This window comes from Salvelinus fontinalis, chromosome 42 (assembly GCF_029448725.1).
Source record: "Salvelinus fontinalis isolate EN_2023a chromosome 42, ASM2944872v1, whole genome shotgun sequence".
In the NCBI taxonomy this organism is placed as follows: domain Eukaryota; kingdom Metazoa; phylum Chordata; class Actinopteri; order Salmoniformes; family Salmonidae; genus Salvelinus; species Salvelinus fontinalis.
The window spans coordinates 12,545,263-12,566,612 of record NC_074706.1 but is presented as its reverse complement, the minus strand read 5'-3'; the positions used below and the strand labels follow the sequence as shown (position 1 = coordinate 12,566,612).

Here is a 21,350-nt window from a genome sequence, read left to right as displayed (position 1 = left end):
AACCAGTATGTCATAGTATGTACATTTTTCCTCAGTAAAGTAGCAATGAGCAAAGTCAGAGTTAGCAAGGGGGGAAAAAAGTTAAGTGCCAGTGTTAGTTCACGAAAGGCTTTTTTTTAAATGTCAAACTGAAATGATTTATGAAAATATAAAGAATACAGAATATAAAAACTTACATCAAAAGTATATGGTTATATGTTAACAAGACACTATGAAATAAAGACGATGAATTTATGAATATGTTTAAAAAATATATATATTTGTAGGTCTGGAAGTCTGCTTTCATGATGAAATTTGCTGTACTTGCCATAATTGTCACGTTCCTGACCTATTTCTGTTAGTTTGTTGTATGTGTTAGTTGGTCAGGACGTGAGTTTGGGTGGGCATTCTATGTTTTCTGTTTCTATGTTGGTTTAAGGGTTGCCTGGTATGGCTCTTAATTAGAGGCAGGTGTTTTGCGTTGTCCTCTAATTGAGAGTCATATTTAGGTAGGTTGTTTCACAGTGTTCGTTGTGGGTGGTTGTCTCCTGTGTAATTGTTTGTCGCACCATACGGGACTGTTCGGTATGTTTGTACATCGTCATTTTTGTGTAGTCTATTTTTCCCTGTTCGTGCGTTCTTCGTGTTTTATTGTAAGTTCGTATGTCTAGGTTTGTCTACACATTCGTTTTGTTATTTTGTTAGTTAATTCAAGTCTAGTTCGTTTTCTGTCTTAGTAGTTTTGTCGTGTCTTTATTAAATCATGTCATTTCACAAAGCTGCGCCTTGGTTCAATCACTACTCCTCCTCTTCGGTTGAAGAGGAGAAGGACTACCGTTACAATAATGCTGTGCCTGAAACTATAAGTGCAAAATTAACTCATCAAAATATCCAGCATATTTTTGTAATTTCAAAGTACATAAACATTTTGTTCAGAACCATTTCAGTGGTATGATAAATTTAAGCAATTTCAAATGTGAGTTTCAACCTGAATGATTAATTGATACATTGATATCAATGTTGATGAGTTTGATGCAAGTTGTTATTAAGGTGTTACCAAACAATCAAATCCTTTTTACAGCACTCTGGCCATCACTATCATGGAAGCTTCTCTGACAGTGATGAGGTAAAGATTTACATTTCTTCAACAAAAATATTTGGAGTATACCCTGTCTGTTGTGGGGGGTTTTGTGAGCAAATGTGTATTCTTTTGTATATGGTTATATAGTAACTCTGTTTTGTGTTTTTGTTAGAGGATCTATCTTGCCCCGATCCCAACATTTCACTTGTATCGACCGAGGCAAGTGCCACACCGACTCCAGTTCCCTCTCTGGCCCTTCTTCCCTGGGTTACTGCCCCAGCTGATCCCTGCTCCTCTCCCAGCACCAAGTCCCAGCCAGACTACCACTGCCCCTGCCATCACAAGTAACAGAGGAGATAACGAATAAACAGGACGCATCTCACAACAGGACCAATATCAATCCTATGGATCTTCTTTTGGACTATATGTTTTATACTAAACTCACAAGAGTACCTTCAATAACAACATATTATACTTGATTCATGAACAATTCTGGGTAAAATTGCGTAGCTTTTTGTCTCAAGTTTTTGATAATGTTCATGTTTGTTTATTGAATTTAATTCAGTTGTATTAATCTTACTTTATTATTTGTGCATTTCTATATATTTGCTATTTTGTTAACTGTTCTACATTTTCATTGGAATATAATTCTCTGGTTCATCTTATTGTGTTTGTGTGGATTCATGTTGAAGATCTGCTTTTCTTAAAAGGTAGATATTAATATGTACTGATATACTGATAAGTATCTTTTCATACACTTGTCATGACTCTCCTGTGAGGAACCCGAAGAATCAGGTTACAGTGGGTCAGCTCTACAGTGGCTTCTCTCTCCCGCAGAGGGGGAGAGGGATGGAGTTGGACAGTTTTATGACGGTCGTAAATACCTTGCACAAACTCTGCCTTTGGGCTCTGCAGGATTGAGGGGAAAGAACCCTTTTGTTACAAGGACATTCCTCCCGCCAAAACTACAACATCCAAAAGTGGATAATGGCACAATATTCCTAACACAAATAATGTGGGAAACGGTTGGTGTGGCTTGAAACAATAATCATGTCAAATAAGTTGTTGTTTGTGATATCATTAAGGACGTTATAACCAAATAACGGTAACTCTACAAATGTATATGTCCCAGTTATCAGATTTACATCTAAATGTTGTGGAATTTACAATTAAATGTGAAACTATTTGTGAGAAGATGAAATTAGATTTTAGCCTTTTAAATGAGAGAATTGCTTTTCATGTAAAGTTCTACCCAGTCGGTAACCACGCCCACGTGAGCACAGACCTTGTGGCAATGTGATGGAACTGCCCTCCAAGGCGAGGGCATAAAAGGACCGCTAATGAAATTTACATTAGACCAGAGATCGTGAGGACCATCCGCACGTTGGAATGGTTGGAATCTCTACAGACCAGTATACGGACGGTAAGCCGGATGTGTAAAATTGTTAGACTCTACCAGACCAGCATGACCGACAGCGTGAGCTGATAGGTACGAAAAGGTTAGAAGCTCTGAAACTTTCAACAGAGAAGAAGAACATCTCTACCAGACCAGACAGCGTGAAGCGGTGGCTACACTGCTGAGAAATGGTTTAAAACTAAAGACCAGCCGAAGTACAGCGCGAGCTGGATATGGCAAAATGGTTTGAAACTACAATACCAGAAAATGGTAAGACCCTCTGAAACTCTCTCTCTCGAAGAAGAAGAAGACAACACAGGAACACGTTCTAAAAGACACTCCGAGACCAACCTACTACAATTACAAAGGACATGGTGACCTCTGGTGGACAACCAAAGACTTACACAACCAGAGACTTTCTGTCGACTGACTCCAACAGACTGATCGGAAGTTTTCAACAGAGCGAGACGACAGACATACAAGCGTAAATATGTTGCTGCATTTCTAAATCAGAATGAGCGGTTATTAGGGAGCTAAATATCCATATTCACAATGAACGTACTATTCAACTGTACGTACAATTGTGTAACCAGACGTCATACCGGATTAGTCCATTAGGGACTTTTCATTGCATAATGTTAATATTCAATACTATACTGTGTGTGTGTGTTTATGTATTTCTGTGTGATTGTCTCATTAGTTAGTAAATAAATATTTAAGCCAATTTGTGTAAGCTGATTAATCATGGAGACTAGCATTCGTGCAGATTTATAGGATATTTCAACGTTCAGAATGAGACTGAAATAGGAGCAAATGATTGATGGATGACGGGAAATAACCTGTACATACAGCTCGTTAAATAACCTTTTCCCGTGGTGCCCCAGATTACTACTTAATTAATTGTTATATGATTAATTTAATTGCGTAATAATTGAACGTGGTATGTCATTATTCGATGAATACTCGTCATCACATTAATGGTAGCAATGTCACGACACACTGTCTTCTTTTTATATTTTCCTATGATAATTTCAATTTGACATTAAGAAAATCATTTTGTGGCAGCCATAAAGAGTGGACTATATGAGTCAAGGTAATCATAAACTTAAAGGCTACTGGGTGGGTCTGGTGTTTTGGCTGATTTCACACAGGATTATACACCTGTGTGTTGGCAACACCCCTGGATTAGATTTACAGGTTAGACACACACCAATATCATTGGATTAACAGAGACTAGGTCTGAGCTCACTGTTGATGCTAAAGCTTCTTGTCATGACTCAGACATCTCTTTCTGCAATGGCTGATGGCAGAATCAAGATAGCCTGCACCTTACTCAGCATTAAACGCTAAGCATCCTTCTTACAGTAAACTCCAGCACACTGGTATTCTAGAATATCAACAACAACAATCTTAAAAGCCCAGTGCAGACAAAACTGAATTTTCCTGTGTTTTATATTTCCACACTATGATGTTGGAATAATACTGTGAAATTGTGAAAATAATGATGATGCCCTGTTAGTGAAAGAGCTGTTCGAAAAGACCACCTGAAATATCTGCCTGTTTTGGTGGGGTAGAGGTTTGGCCTGCCTGGTGAGATCAAATACTTAAATTACTTAATAGACCAATAAGAAAGAGAGTTCCAAACCTCTCTGCCAGTAACAACCAGTTTTCATGTTCCCCTCTCCACTCAGACCACTGCAAGACAGTCCTAGCTAAAGTCTTTCTGGAGAAATTGCTCTTTGATAAGAAGCTATTTTGTTTCTTATTGACAATTTCAATTGAAAACAATCACAGTAAGGTACTTAATTGTTACCCATAAATGATTTGATATTGAGATCATTTAGGCTAAAGGATCTTAAATAGACTTAAAACACTGCTTAACCCTGATGAACATCTTGACAGAAACATTGGTGCTAAGATCTAATGAATTGTTTTTAGAGCATTCTAAAAGTACCAGTGTCCTGGAGTTTCTTTTCATCAACTGTATATACTGTATGTTTTTCCTCCATGCACCTGGAACTACATAAAGTGTTGCAGACTACCCTCTTTCTTGCTTATGACTTTCAGTGATTTCTGTAAGTTAAATCAAAGTATGATCAAGTGTGATCCATTTTGTGTGGTTATCCTTAGACATACTCTCCAGACTCCAGCCCAGAGGGAATTGTTGAATATGCTGTCAATTCTGTATAGATAACATTTTATTTGGAAAAACCTTGACAAAAATGTCTTTAGTATTGTTGCGTCAAAAAACCGAACACTCAAAACATGAGCACAATGGCAGCTCTTCCTTTAAAGAACTCCAGGCCTCAAGAGGGCAGATAACCCAAAAACACGGGTGGAACTAAAAAATTGAGCCAGGATTTCTGGAGGGACTACTTTTACATGCACACCTGGCAGATAAGCATGGGTATAAAATGTTTGGGCATAGCTTTGCTTGGGTCCTCAACATACAAACAGCTCATTGTTCAACCCTAAAGACGCAACTGGTATGTAATGTTTGGAATTATTTATTATGTTGCATCCAGTGCTTAGCACAATTTACATGTTTAACTCTGGTAGGAGTGGTGACTTCTTTTGTTGTGGATATTTTCTGACTGCAGAAGTAATTGCTTGAAGTGCTAGATTAAATTGTTTAAACGTTTACTTTATTCAAAGCCATGCTTTGTTGCTGTGTCATGCATTGTTTATTGTGTAAAATAATGCATGTTTATTCTCTGTTTAAGGTTATCATCCTATTCCTATTCCCTATTCCTTATTCCTCTGTCATTCAACTACTCTATTCAACAAATCAACTGTTTCAACATATTCAACAAATGGCATCAAAACCATAATAAAACACTGGAAAGGAATTGAGTTGTCCCTTTGCATCCTTCACGTGTTGAGCAAGCCGTTTTCAAGTTTGGGCAGAACTGAAATAATTATAACACCTAGACAACTTGACAGTTGATAACCAGCGTGGCAGTGAAGACAAAAGGATTACCGGCCTGAAGTCAGGAAAGCTGTCGTCGCAGAGAGGAGGATTGGCTTACATCTCAAAATGGCAGAGGAAACTCTTGGGAAAACAGTGAAGGAGCTGAAGCAAGAAAGAACTTTGGCTAAGAGTGCTTTTACCAAGCAAGCAAACTTCCTTAGCAGAGGTGCAAAACACATGACTAAGAGCGAACTGCGAGAGGAGTTCAAGAAGCTCACGTCGGAGGCAAGTAAGGTCAGTGAGACAAATGATGAATACAGGGCTGGACTTCTGGCAGACATTGAAGCTGGAACCGATGAGGGTGAAGAAGCTGACCTGAGCAAGCAGCAGTAGACTGAACTTGAGAAGACATTCCAAGAATGCGAAGTACGATTGGATGAGGTCAGGGGGATGATCCAGTCCAACCTATGGCCTAGATACGGGGAGGACGAGGTGAAGTCTGCAATCAAAGAAGCTGAGACCACCTGTGATGGAGTTGCTCAAATACCTGTTATTGCTGTAAATAGAGATGGCTTCGAGCTACGGTGGGATGGTGCGAAGGCACAAGTCCAAGATGCAATCACAAGCCCAGCAGAGTGGGAGATGTGGATTCCAGTAGCAGAAAAAGAACGTCTGGAAGCCAGAGTAAAGGATCTTAATGCTTTCAGATACAACCTTGAAGCAAGGAGGGCAGGATTTGCAGAAGCGCAAAGAAGCGCAAAGAATTGCAGAAGAGGATAAAGACAGAGGGAGAGTGCCGCAGATGCCCGTGCCAGCTCCACAGCTGACACTGAGAATAAAACCAACCTGTTTACCCAGGTTCAGTGGGTATAAAAGTAATTTCCATCGATGGAGGAGAGACTGGGAGAGTCTACAGAAGCAGGGGGAACCAACAGGCTCAGTCGAAGTAAAGAAGATCCAACTCCTTGACAGTGCAAATCAGCCAAGGAAAGTTATCGACATGATCCAAACTATAGAGAAGGCACTGGATGATCTCACAGAGCTTGGAGGCACAGGAGCCATCAACAACCCTCTAGTGATCAAATCCATAGAAAGCAAGTTACCTGACAACATCAAGCGAGATTGGCTTGTCTTCATGGTTAACCCGAGGAATAATGTCACGCCGGACAATCACTTTGAAAACCTTCTTAAATTCCTGAAAACACAGGAGGAAATTCTTGAAAAATTAGAGCAGCTGGGAGTGAGTGAAAAGCCAGAGAAGAAATATGCTTGTGTGGAGAGAAAATATGCGTCCACACGTTCCACAAGTAAAGGCGGCTGTGTTGTCTGTGGAGATGAAAAGCACAGAGAAAATATCTTCTTTTGGAAGCGTTTCAAAGAACTGAAGCCTGTGGAAAAGTTGGATGCTGTAGAAAAGCTAGGGGCCTGCAAGAGGTGCTTGGTCTGTCATGGAGAAGATGATGAATGCAAAGACACTTACCTGTGCAGGAAAAGAGACTGTAAGAAAGACCATAATTTCTTTCTTTGTCTGAAGGAAGATTTCAAGAGGAGTGACTCAGACAGAAGACAATCCAATGTGAGAAGGTATACGCTTACAGAGGAGCAGGAGGAATTTGTATCTAAGCTCTCCCCAGAGATGGCAGAGAAATTCAAGAAAGCATTCACCAACATCACTGCGAAAACAAACTGTGTCGAAAAGAATCAGCTGGGAGTGACTGAGTCAAGTGCAGTAGAAGAATTGCCAGTTATTCTAATGCTGCTCAAGGTAACTGCTAATGCAGGACAAAAAATTGGAACCCTGATCGACTTGGCATCGGACACAAACTACATCACTCACAGAGCTGCCAGAAGATTAAATCTTCGAAGTGAAAACATCACTTTAGTCGTTCATCGAGTCGGAGGAATGGCCATGAAGGTTAGAACCAGAAGATATCTCCTTAGAGTGAGGGTCAAAATGCCCATAGGCACGGAAAGAGCTCATGAGCTTATCTGCTATGGTTTGAATGAAATTTCCAACATCCACAGAGTCATCAAACCTGAGCAACTCAAGAAGTTCTTCCCAGAAGTCAATCTAGGAGATCTGAATAGACCGGAGAGTATTGAGCTACTGATAAGCCACCACGAAGGAAGACTTGCTCCGCAAAGAGTGAAGGTGATTGGAGACATTGTCTTGTGGGAAGGCCCGCTAGGAAAGACTGTTGGTGGAGCACATCCAGATCCGTTTGAAGAAGTGGATATATCCGCACACAGGTCTGAAACACACTTTGCTCGATCCATGAGAGCAACCGCTGTCGAGTATCAAGAGATAGCTAAGCTGTTCACAGCTGAAACCAAAGGCACAGTTGCTTGCAGAAAGTTCTTGGATTGGTGGAAATGGGACAGCATTGGAGCAGCTTGCGACCCAAAGTGTGGAGGATGCCGGTGCGGCAACTGTCAACCAGGAGGCAAGGAAATGACTCTGAGTGAGGAAAGAGAGCTGGAGATCATAAGGAAAGGCCTCACCTACATCAAAGCAGATGCTCACAGTGATGAACCCCACTGGGACACAAAATACCCCTGGATTCAAGATCCAAGTTCCCTTCCTGACAACAGGAGTGGGGTGGAAGCCACCTTCTTGAGAACAGAAAAGCAACTCAAAAAAGAGCCAGAGTGGAGAATAGCATACACAGCTCAAGTCCATTAAATGGTGGAGAGAAGAGCAGCGAAGAAACTCACCAAAGAGCTCATTGCCAGCTGGAAGGGGCCAGTATGGTATGTCAGCCACTTGGTGGCTGCAAACCCGCACTCTCTCACAACACCTGTGCGACTGGTATGGAACAGCAGCCAGAAGTTTAGAGGGGTCAGCATGAATGACCTTCTGCTGAAAGGGCCTGATGTCCTCAATCCCATCCGAGCAGTACTACTCAGGTTCAGGAGAGGCGTCCATGCTGCCCTCGGCGACATTAAGAAAATGTACAATTCTGTGTGGTTGGAAGACCTGGAGATGCACCTCCACAGATTTCGCTGGAGAGACACTGAGGAGGAAGAGATTGAAGAGTATGCGCTCACCAGAGTCAACATTGGTGATCGACCAGCAGGGTGCATTGCGCAATTGGCTATGAGAGAGACAGGCAAACTGCCCATGTTTGCTCACCTGGAGGAGGAACGTAGGATCCTTGAAGAGGATACCTATGTCGATGACATCCTGACTTCCCATAATGACTTGCAAAAGCTGGACCAAAACACCAAAAGGGTTGAAGAGATCCTGAAGGCAGGCGGCTTCGTCCTCAAGCCCTGGGTCCGGTCAGATCAAAGTGGGAGGCAGGAGATCGTACCAGGAGAACAAGGAGCGCAGTCAAGCACAGCACAGCACTCATTCTCCCAAACCAAATGAGCGAAGGAGACATTAAAGCCCTTGGAGTTGGATACCTTGTTGAGGAGGATAAACTGTACCTCATGACTTCAATCAATTTCTCAAAGAGGAAAGGGAAAATGAGAGTCGGCCAAAATCTCCTTGATGAAGAGGTGATAGGGAAAACTCCAAACCCACTGACAAGAAGAGAACTGCTGAGCCAGGTAGCTAGCCTGTATGACCCAATAGGCCTTGTCACACCTACCAAACAAAAGGGCGCCATTCTTGTCAGAAAGGCGTTTCAGGAAGCTGGAGGCAAAACTCTGACCCGAGACACTTGGGACAAACCTTTGTCTGAAAATTTGAGGGAAGAAGCCATCCAATTCTTTGAGGAATACACACCTCTTGGCCAAATCACCTTTCACAGAAGCCTCCCACCAGTCAACTGGATTGGAAAACCTTGGGGAATAACATTCTCTGATGGAAATGACAAGAGCTATGGAGCCATAGTGTACTTAAGATAAGAGACCCAACAAGACATCAAAGTCAGACTGGTTGAATTCAAAGCAAAGCTCACACCATTGGACCAAAAGGGAGAACCAGTAAAAGCTGAAATCTGCGGTGCTGTCTATGCAGCACGACTTCGAAAGTACGTTGAAAAGCACAGTCGAATAGAAATTGAACGATGGCTCCATCTACTGGACAGTCAAACTGTGTTGGGAGCAATCCAGAGAGACAACTATGGATATCAAACTTTCTTTGCAAATAGAGTTGGAGAGATCCAGAAATCCACATCCGTAGAAGACTGGTGGTGGATCCCAGGAGGCCTGAACAGTGCTGACATCATAACAAGAGGGGCAGCCCCAGAAGACCTCCAGGAAGATTCCATGTGGCAGGATGGACCAGCATTCCTGAGGCAACCTGTGAAAGAGTGGCCACATAAGTCAGCCAAAGAAATCGCTGCGTATGCCAAGGAAGGCATAAACAAACTTCGAAGGAAAGCTTTCTCGGCAGCACTGACCAGAGCGCAGGTCAAGAGAAACCAGAGTGATGCACAGCAAAATAACCCAGATGAACCCAAGACTCGGATCCGAAGATCACCAGCCGGCTCTGCGGTAACCAAACTGATTGACATCAGGAAATTCAGCAGTCTGACCAGGCTGATCCGAGTCATTGCCTGGGTTTGGAGAGCCGCAACGAGATGGAAAGAAATGTTGACCAACAATTCAGCCTCAGATAAACCAAAGTGGGAGGACGCTCTTTCAACAAACTGGAGGTCCAGAGCCAAACAAGCTGTACTCACTGTCGGAGAGTGTGAAGATGCACTAAGAGACTTGTTCCTTGCAGCTCAAGAAGGTATAACCTTTCAAGACACCACTCTCAACAGACTCGCTGTTTACAGAGATAGACTGGGCTCTTAGTTTGTGGAGGAAGGTTCCAGATCTTTGATGAGGACGAAACTGCCGTACTAATTCTACCATATGAGGCATGGATATCCAATCTTCTAGCTCAAGAGGCTCATGCTGCAAACCATGAAGAAATAGCAGGCACACTCCTCCGGATGAGGAAGAAAGCCTGGGTGATAAAAGGCCGGAAGCTGGCTAAAAAGAGAGTTGACAACTGTGTGGTGTGCAGAAAGGCCAGGGCCAGAAAGTGCCAACAGATCATGAGTGACCTTCCATCCGAGCGGATAACACCAGCCAGACCATTTGAATACACAACAGTGGACTTATTTGGACCGTATGAAGTCAAGGACGAGGTGAAAAAGAAAACCAAGCTCAAGGTGTGGGGTATTGTCTTCTGTTGCATGGTATCCAGAGCTATACACACAGATGTTGTCAGGGACCAGTCGACTGAAGGCTTCCTACTGGCTTACCAAAGATTCACGGCACAGAGGGCACCCAAAGAAATTGTGGTCCGATCCTGGAAAGAACTTTGTGGGTGCCAGACCTGCCCTCAAAGAACTCTCCCTCTTCTTCGATCAACTAAGTAAATCTGAGCTTGAAAATGAAGCTTCCAAGCATGGGACAGAATGGAGCTGGAAAATCCACCCAGCAGACTCCCCTCACAGGAATGGAGCTGCAGAAGCAGCTGTTCGTACTGTGAAGCGAGCTTTGCACAACCTGGGAGGAGAAGGAGTCTTCACATGGAGTGAGTTTAAACCATTTCTCTACACGGCTGCTAACCTTCCCAATGAGAGGCCCATAGATGCAAGAACTCAAAGCCGGGAGGACTGCATAGAATACATCAGCCCAAATTCCCTTCTGCTTGGATGGATTGGACCCAGAGGAGATCTTGGATGCTTTGATTTTGAAAGCTACCCATACAAAAGATTGAGAGCTATCCAAACAGAAGTTGACCGGTTCTAGAGGAAGTGGAGTCAGTTAGCTGTGCCCAATCTATTCGTGAGGAGTAAATGGCACACAACACATAGGAATGTGGCTGTTGGAGATGTTGTCTGGCTGGCTGACCAAAATGCCTGGAGGGGTCACTACAAACTAGCCAGAGTCATCAGTGTCAACATTGACAAGAAGGGAATCGTCAGAGATGTGCATGTCAGAACTTTTCCCAGCTACCCAGTCCCAACTGTGAAGCCTGCTCAAGAGAAGTCAAAGAAACTCTCAACTAAAATACCTGCTACAGTTCTTCATAGGGATGTCAGACGCATCATTGTTTTACTTCCTGTTGAAGAAGGAAGAGCCTGATAGCTGAAATCGAACCTGCCCCAACACCGAGGTTCGTGTGACCTCCTTGGGTTCAAGAACCAGGAGGTCAAGTGGGAGGTGTTGCGTCAAAAAACAGAACACTCAAAACATGAGCACAATGGCAGCTCTTCCTTTAAAGAACTCCAGGCCTCAAGATGGCAGATAACCCAAAAACACTGGTGGAACTAAAAAATTGAGCCAGGATTTCTGGAGGGACTACTTTTACATGCGCACCTGGCAGATAAGCATGGGTATAAAATGTTTGGGCTTAGCTTTGCTTGGGTCCTCAACATACAAACAGCTCATTGTTCAACCCTAAAGACGCAACTGGTATGTAATGTTTGGAATTATTTATTATGTTGCATCCAGTGCTTAGCACAATTTACATGTTTAACTCTGGTAGGAGTGGTGACTTCTTTTGTTGTGGATATTTTCTGACTGCAGAAGTAATTGCTTGAAGTGCTAGATTAAATTGTTTAAACGTTTACTTTATTCAAAGCCATGCTTTGTTGCTGCATCATGCATTGTTTATTGTGTAAAATAATGCATGTTTATTCTCTGTTTAAGGTTATCATCCTATTCCTATTCCTTATTCCTCTGTCATTCAACTACTCTATTCAACAAATCAACTGTTTCAACATATTCAACAAATGGCATCAAAACCATAATAAAACACTGGAAAGGAATTGAGTTGTCCCTTTGCATCCTTCACGTGTTGAGCAAGCCGTTTTCAAGTTTGGGCAGAGCTGAAATAATTATAATACCTAGACAACTTGACAAGTATTTTACAGAAAGCTTTTTTTAAAAGTCAGATCCTGGACTGTCTTAACAAAATGAAACAAAAATATTTAAGCTGACTTCATTCCAGTGTCCAGAAATGTTTATTTGCGTGGTATGCAAATACGGGCATATTTATTGAGATATCGCCTGATTTGCTTCTTATATTTGCGCCTCTTCGATGGTCCAACATCCCTGTCTGTTCGGTGCTTTCCCGGGTAAGGGGGCAGTAGCTCTTCGGCTGCATCAGATTCACAACTGTCAGTGTCCATGCTAGCTGGGCTAACAACAAATGTAAAATTACTGATGCTAGCATTGGATGTGCTTGTGGAAGCAGAACAACTTGTGTCATCGACAGGTGCAGATGTAGTACTGGTGTGTTTCTATGGACGCGGGCCTTACTTTTTTTTAACCATTTATCCATTTTCGAGCAAACGGAATGAGCAGCAGCTATGTTTGGCAACATACGGATCGTTAGTGGAATTCCCCCGAGAGAGTAACGGTTAATGTGATTGGATGTTAATTATTTGACTAGGCTACCTGTATTTGACATTGTGTTATTTCGCTGAACACTAGACACTGATTTATTCCAGAAGTATCGAAATGAATGAATTAATTCATGGTACATTTCTTTAGTGGGAAAGAACCTGACATACTGTAGGTAGCATACACGTTTGAAATGGTGCTAGACAGGGAATCATTTCTCTATCTATTAACCTATATTTTCATTTTAAAGAAAGCTACACCAATTTGTAGAAATGAACAGCAGAAACACAGCAACCCAGTGCCACACAAACATCGATCCATTCATTACAGCCAATGTTCTCCTACACGTCAGATTATTTCCCCATTGGCTCTTTTTGTGGCAGACCACCTAAACTGAGGGCATCGTGTTAACAGAAAAGAGCATCTGCTATTCTCCTATAGGACAGTAAAGACATCACAATACGTTATCTGTTAGGGCTTACACTATCCCTGTGCAATATTAACTGACAGCTACAAAGGTCATCATTTTTCAGGTCAAGTAGTGGGACGATTATTAAGGTTAAAGTCTTAATGGAACCAAACTTTATCAGAGATGCAGATGATTAAGGTAGGCAATGGAGGCAACGGTTAAGATCCAAGGCCACCGATGTGAACCAGTCCTAACACATAACTGTCCTTATCACATCTTTACTGTCCTATAGGAGAAGAGCAGACGCGCTTCTTATGGTGCACTCAGTTTAGGTGGTCTGCCACAAAGAGCTGGTGGGGAAATAATCTGACGTCCATAGACCAAATAGGCAGCGCTATCTATGCAGAGCCAAAGGTGAGAATGACGTCAAGTTCATGGTGAAAGTTTACGTTGATCTTTATTGTTCCATATAAGACATGGGCCAGAGGGCAACTTTTCACATATTGGTCCACCCTGGGGTGGCATAGTCTAATGATGAGTTTCATTAAGGTCCATGTCTGTGGGTTATGTTTTGGCTACACACGAGCAAAAGACCAGAGCAATGACAAGAGCAAAGTTCATGAAGGTTACGTTTATCTTTATTGTTTCATAGTCATTGGGCCGGGGGGGGGGGGGTGGTTAAAAAAGATTTTCATTGAGGTCAATGTCTGTGGGTTATTTTCAGTATGATAACCACTTATCGGATGTAGCTAAGTTGTGGTTATCTGTACATTAATGTTATGACCCCAATAAGGTAAGTGCTCTATTGTGACACGGTCCCTTGATGATAACTCACACCAAATTTCACATACAACATGGAGACCCATTGAGAAAGTATTTTAGTTATATAGAGTCATCATATGTTTAGTCCATGAACTAATAGGGACATTTGATCTGCAGGCAGGATGACACAGCAAACTACATACAATACAAACCAAAAAGACAGTAATATAAACTATACATAATGTAAAATAAATAAATAATATATATACAGCACATTGTGCTATTGAATAAAAATACATGATTAGGAAGAAATAGTAAAAATATGAAATTAAATAATTTCATATTTTTTTCTACTTGGTACTCATCCCGGATCCGGGAGCACCCTCATCAGTAAAAAAGATGACTAGCATAGCCTAGCATAGCGCCACAAGTAAATACTTAGCATCTAAATATCATGAAATCACAAGTCCAAGACACCAGATGAAAGATACACATCTTGTGAATCCAGCCATTTCTGATTTTTAAAATGTTTTACAGGGAAGACACAATATGTATTTCTATTAGCTAACCACGATAGCAAAAGACACTTTTTTTCCCCCACCATTTTTTTACTGCATAGGTAGCTATCACAAATTCGACCAAATAAAGATATAAATAGTCACTAACCAAGAAACAACTTCATCAGATGACAGTCTTATAACAGATTTATTGTATAGCATATGTTTTGTTAGAAAAATGTGCATATTTCAGGTATAAATCATAGTTTTACATTGCAGCCACCATCACAACTCTCACCAAAGCAACTAGAATAACTACAGAGAGCAACGTGAATTACCTAAATACTCATCAAAACATTTATGAAAAATACACAGTGTACAGCAAATGAAAGACAAACATCTTGTGAATCCAGCCAATATTTCAGATTTTTTAAGTGTTTTACAGCGAAAACACAATATAGCATTATATTAGCTTACTACAATAGCCTACCACACAGCCCCATTCATTCAACATAACGTTGGCGATAGCGAATAATCCAGCAAAAGATATTAATTTTTTCACTAACCTTCTCAAACTTCATCAGATGACAGTCCTATAACATCATATTACACAATACATATATGGTTTGTTCGAAAATGTGCATATTTAGCGGTACAATTCGTGGTTGAACAACGTGAATACTAGCCAAACTACAAACAAAATGTCGGGAGCAATCTTGGGAGAGGCACCTAATCTAATCAATAACTAATCATAAACTTGACAAAAAAATACAGGTTGGACAGCAAATTAAAGATACATTAGTTCTTAATGCAACCGCTGTGTTAGATTTTAAAAATTAACGTTACTACGACATAGCGTACGTTAAAGCGAGACCGCGCCGAAATTAATGGCGGAATAATAGTTTAACATTTTCGACAGAAATACGAATTAACATCATAAATAGTTCTTACTATTTGATGAGCTTCCATCAGAATCTTGTACAAGTTGTCCTTTGTCCAGAATAATCGTTGCTCGGTTGTAGAATGTCGTCTTCAACTGTGGAATTAGCAGCAAACGTTAGCCATGTGGCACAGACGTGTCCAAATCCCCAGAACGCAGCACAAAGAAATATCCGAAAATCGCAATATACTGATATAAACTGATATAACTCGGTTTAAAATAACTGCATTATGATATTTTTAACACATATATCAAATTAAATCAGAGCCGGAGATATCTAACTTATAAAATGAAAGCTTTTCAGAGCGCAATGCAAGACGTCCATCTTGCGTCAGGCCAGACGATGAAAAGACCAGTCCTTCCGTTCCAAGAAGTCTTGTTAGACCTCAGATCTAGCTAGATACCCCATTCCAACTCTCACTGCTTACTGACATCTAGGGGAAGGCGTATGCAGTGCATGTAGACCCATAGATTCCATGCAAATTAATGAACTGACCCTGGAACAGAGCCCCCGATTTCAGATTTCCTAGCTTCTGACAGGAAGTTTGCTGCAAAATGAGTTCTGTTTTACTCACAGATATAATTCAAACGGTTTTAGAAACTAGAGAGTGTTTTCTATCCAATAGTAATAATAATATGCATATTGTACGAGCAAGAATTGAGTACGAGGCAGTTTAATGTGGAAAGAATTTTTACAAAGTGAAAACAGCGCCCCCCTATTGAGAAAAGGTTTTAAGGTTTATTTGATTGAAAAAACACATTTATAAATGTGTTTAAATGTAGTTAATGAACTGTTATTTATTCGTTTATGGATGAAATACTTATACATTCGATTTTTAAGTGTAACCAAAATATGGCCATGTAACCACAAAATCTGGTCACAATCACCATAATCTGATCAAAATTTTCCATGTCTACACTTGGCATTAAATTGTGTCTTTTATCAGTCCACTGTGACTGTGGCTTAAGCTATGCACAACGGACACAATTGCATTTTATCGATTGCAATTTGAACGCACAGAAATACTGTGATAAGATCCAGAGGCCCAATGTGAGGCCCCTTTTTTTTTAAGGTATCTGTGACCAACAGATGCATATCTGTATTCCCAGTCATGTGAAATCCATAGATTAGGGCCTAATGAGTGTATTTAAATTGACTGATTCCCTCATATGAACTGTCATTCAGTAAAATCTTTGAAATTGTTTCAAGTTGCCTTTATATTTTTGTTCAGTATATAATGACATACATATAACCAAAGATAAAATGATATGACTCGTTTCTGAAAGTTAGTCCCACACATTTTCAATTGCTCACCTCTCACTTTAGACCCCTTTGAGAGAGAGAGAGAGAGAGAGAGAGAGAGAGAGAGAGAGAGAGAGAGAGAGAGAGAGAGAGAGAGAGAGGGGTTAGGAGGCACACATAATTTTAACTCATATTTGATGTTTGTTTTTCAGCGGCTGTGATCAGACGATTCCACGGTACCACCAAGGGGCAGCTTGGGAAAGTAATAAATTGCTGAGCTCCGCAACTACTACTACTACTACTAGTCTACTACTATTACTACTTTACTACTACTTGTAGTAGGAGTCGGACCAGCAGCAGTACTGCTCTACTAAATAAAACAGTGACCCATTGTTTATAACAAAGGAACTATCCTGTACATCCAAAGCACAGCACTTGTACACAGATTATCTGCGACCACAAATAATTATGTGATAGTAAAGGGCAAAGAATGTCAGAACAATGCCCTTGCATTGTATGATCATTAAAGGGACAACTCCCATTATACCCAATCACAGCTATTGGCACTACACAGTGGGAGATCATGACTTGTGTAGCCTTGAGGAAATATGAGCTTTACACAGCAATATCAGCATATGAGATAGGGGAGAGCGATAAGAGAGTGAGCTAACACGGGACATGGTTTAAAAGGCCAGGTGGTAGGCTAAGGCAGGTCACTCCTTAGAGTAGAGCCAGTCCAACCCTTCCAGCAACCATGACCTACAATGGCACTTGGAAAGTAGACCGCAGCGAGAACTATGAGAAATTCATGGAGCAGATGGGTAAGAGATTGATCGTTTTTGGAAAATGTGTTTTGGGGAAAGTCTTTTGGGTATAAATGGTGCAAATGGATTTGAAAGCAAAGACAAGTAGGCCTACAAAATGTATACATAAACATGCATACAAAGTGCATTTAAGAAATAATGATGTCAATTAACTTTTTTACCACAGGCAAATTCAGTGTTTGTAATAAAAGCTATTTTTAATGCATTAAATGCCTTTAGATTAGAGGACTATGTATGCACCTTGCACCTAAGGCGCTGTAAAACGAATGCATCATCTCTAGCCAGGCTCTGTACATGCAGATGAAATATCGTGTATAGTCGTTTGCTCATGGTTCAATGAGATGTGGGGTTGGACACATGGATTGTGTGTCTGGTCACAGGTGTCAACATGGTCAAGAGGAAGCTGGCCGCTCATGATAACCTCAAGATCACCCTTGAACAAACTGGAGACAAGTTTGTCGTGAAGGAGGCCAGTACTTTCCGCACCCTGGATATGGAATTTACCCTGGGTGTCACCTTTGAGTATGCCCTTGCAGACGGCACAATGCTATCAGTAAGCAATGCATTTATACAGTATTATATAGTATTATATTATTGCAGCCATACATACAATGGCTGTGGAAGAGCCTATGCATAGTTGTTATGTTGATGCATAGTGTATTCCCAGGATAATACATTTGTAACAATATAATTGAATGGGTGCATACCACAATTCCAAATATTTTAGCCCAACCTCTTATTGCTTATAACAAAAATGTATTGCATTATTTTTCTGTGCTCAAAACTATTGAGAAGCTATTCAGGACTTGATAATGAGTTGCAAAGTACAAGGCAGTTATTCTTCCTCAATGAAACAGTACAGTCCCATTGGCTATGTTCCAATGTGTCCACACTGGGATACCGGTTAGAACACATTCACAATCCACTTGTGAGAACCACAGGCCTGATGAAGTATAAAACCTTTCAGCAACTAGATGAATATGATATCATCTTTTGAGATGTGCAGCACGACTGCAATGATTACCTGGAATGTTGCCACTTGATTCTTGGACCAGTATCATGATGAATTATTTGACCTTTCACCTCTCAGGGTTCATGGGGCATGGAAGGAGACATGATGAAAGGTACATTCACCAGAAAGGACAATGGAAAGGTGCTGACAACTACCAGAGCCATTGTTGGAGAGGAACTTGTACAGGTTAGTTACCCTCTCTGGAAAATGTTTTACACACCATTAATGAAAACCTCCATAAAACATATTTACACTTCTGAAGAAGAAAACAGGCAGCAGACCTTGGCCAAAGTACAAATCAAATGCTTGAAAGTACCCGTCTTATTTTACCTTGGAGTTTGCAATGTTGGGACTATTCCATTGGTTCAATTGTACATGGCAAACCAAATCAAGTGCAGCATTTGACAGAAGTATTTGTCATGGATATGGATTTGAACCAGGTCTGGTTGTAAGATATTGTCATAATAATATATATATATACTCCTCCTCCAACAGAGCTATAGCTATGATGGAGTCGAAGCCAAGAGAATTTTCAAGAGGGGTTAGAGGAAACCGATCAACCAATCCAGCCACTAAGACCAAGAGGCGTTACCTTCGAATCCAGAATGATACCATTGTGACACTGAACATTTTACAACCATCCCTAAGCCATTGGACCACTTCAGGTCTTTGTGACGCCAACATAATTATTCGCTGTACAAAATGTACTATTTGTGATAGAAATGTATAAAGCAGGTTTGATTTGCACTTCAAGTTTTGATATTTTAAGAAGTAAACACGTTTTTGAATTATTTATGGACTGATTTTCTCAATTTCTCAATGTGCACATAATGTATACAGATATTTCTGAATATTCACGATTAGATGAGTACAAGCACACTAGTGCAATACGCTATTGCCAATGACTGACTCACTGTTGGCAATCAACAATGGAAATCAGGTGACTTCAAAAACCAGAGGCATACAAAACACGTTTAGTGATTGCATAATCTGAAGTTTATTAAACAATGAATAAAAATAAATGCATAGGCATCTCCAAAAATATAAAGTGCGCACAGTCAGCTATACTGTACATGTTTCTTCTTAAATGGAACCTGTTCAACTTTCTCATGGAAAAAATGCAAAGGCACTCCAGATACAACAGCAGAGCAATGTATACAAAGTCCATACTCCCAAAAATAGCCAGTGAGAAGCAAGACTTACATAAATGAATAATAAACTGTATATTACATGAATCATTTAATGTAAAGCATTGAAATAACCAACTTAAAAACACTACCAGTGAGAACTGGGAACACATTTCATGTGAGCTACAGTAAAAAAAAATACGAAAGGGGATTCATACAGTATTTCAACAGCCCAGGAACATTAGTGAACAAATACTAAGACATTTTTATTGGAAGGTCCCAGTTTGAGTCTTACCCCAAATTCTTTGAAAAGCCAAAATGTCAATACTTATTTTACCATTCCAAAAAATGTATTTTTACCAGAAGTAATGGCAAAACCGTGAATTTCAAAGCAGCATGCATTTTAATAAACGCCCCAAAATCAAATGACAGAACACAATTGGATTATGAGTCAAATAAATAGCATAATCCATAAAGAAAAATACATTGTTTTGCTAACTGAAAAATGACAGCCAAAATGCTAAGTATTCAATAGCTTTTTTCACGTAAATTTTTTTGCCCATAGAAGCTGCACTACATTTTATGCCGATGAGTCAACATGTAGGACCTGAACCATGAAAAATTCTAATATCAGGGATATTGACTTGCATTGAATTTGTGACATACATGCTAAAAAGTTTGGAGACAGTGGCCAATTAAACAAAACCAAATCATGGATTGCTGTCTTACCTTGTCCATAGACTGCATAGACCAACATGTCATTTTGTAATTTGGGTGAACTATCCCTGTAAATTATTTTTCTGAAAGTACCAGGGTCCTCTGGGACATGGGGCAAGATTCAGACTCAAGTTTTGTTTTTGCTTCTGCCCAACCATGCAATTGCTGTATCTGTTCTTTGCACATATTGCAAATGGATCAAGGAACATTGTAATTAAAATAAATCATTATGTTAATTAATCTACATACAGTGGCTTGCGAAAGTATTCACCCCCCTTGGCATTTTTCCTATTTTGTTGCCTTACAACCTGGAATTAAAATATATTTTTTTTGGGGGGGGGGGTTGTATCATTTGATTTACACAACATGCCTACCACTTTGAAAATGCAAAATATTTGTTATTGTGAAACAAACAAGAAATGAGACAAAAAAAACGGAAAACTTGAGTGTGCATAACTTTTCACCGGGATGAAAAAAGAAGAAGCTGAACCTCCGTCCCAGTCTCAAATCTCTGGAGGACTGAGACAGGTTTCCCTCAAGAATTTCCCTGTATTTAGCGCCATCCATCATTCCTTCAATTCTGACCAGTTTCCCAGTCCCTGCCGATGAAAAACATCCCCACAGCATGATGCTGCCACCACCATGCTTCACTGTGGGGATGTTGTTCTCGGGGTGATGAGAGGTGTTGGGTTTGACCCAGACATAGCGTTTTCCTTGATGGCCAAAAAGCTACATTTTAGTCTCATCTGACCAGAGTACCTTCTTCCATATGTTTGGGGAGTCTTCCACATGCCTTTTGGCGAACACCAAACGTGTTTGCTTATTTTTTTCTTTAAGCAATGGCTTTTTTTCTGGCCACTCTTCCGTAAAGCCCAGCTCTGTGGAGTGTATGGCTTAAAGTGGTCCTATGGACAGATACTACAATCTCCCCTGTGGAGCTTTGCAGCCCCCTCTGGGTTATCTTTGGTCTCTTTGTTGCCTCTCTGATAAAGGTTCTCCTTGCCTGGTCCGTGAGTTTTTGTGGGCTGCCCTCTTGGCAGTTTTGTTGTGGTGTCATATTCTTTCCAATTTTTAATAATGAATTTAATGGTGCTCCGTGGGATGTTCAACGTTTCGGATATTTTTTCATAACTCAATCCTGATCTGTACTTCT

At 40.7% G+C, this 21,350-nt stretch overlaps 1 protein-coding gene across 1 annotated transcript; it reads left to right on the top strand.

Annotated features, from left to right (window-relative positions):
- Positions 1–17,196: 17,196 nt before the first annotated feature.
- On the top strand, positions 17,197–18,936 carry LOC129840918 (fatty acid-binding protein, intestinal-like). Its single transcript, XM_055908953.1, has 4 exons — positions 17,197–17,338; positions 17,722–17,894; positions 18,432–18,539; positions 18,849–18,936. The coding sequence occupies exons 1-4, from the start codon at positions 17,272–17,274 to the stop codon at positions 18,897–18,899; spliced, it is 399 nt and encodes a 132-aa protein (XP_055764928.1). The 5' UTR covers positions 17,197–17,271; the 3' UTR covers positions 18,900–18,936.
- The last annotated feature ends 2,414 nt before the right edge of the window (positions 18,937–21,350 follow it).

Excerpts from the sequence above, each read along its gene's own strand:
- LOC129840918 (XM_055908953.1), top strand. The coding sequence starts at position 17,272 with ATGACCTACAATGGCACTTGGAAAGTAGACCGCAGCGAGAACTATGAG. Across the intron at positions 17,339-17,721 it reads GAAATTCATGGAGCAGATGG|GTGTCAACATGGTCAAGAGG; the intron begins GTAAGAGATTGA and ends GTCTGGTCACAG. Across the intron at positions 17,895-18,431 it reads CAGACGGCACAATGCTATCA|GGTTCATGGGGCATGGAAGG; the intron begins GTAAGCAATGCA and ends TTCACCTCTCAG.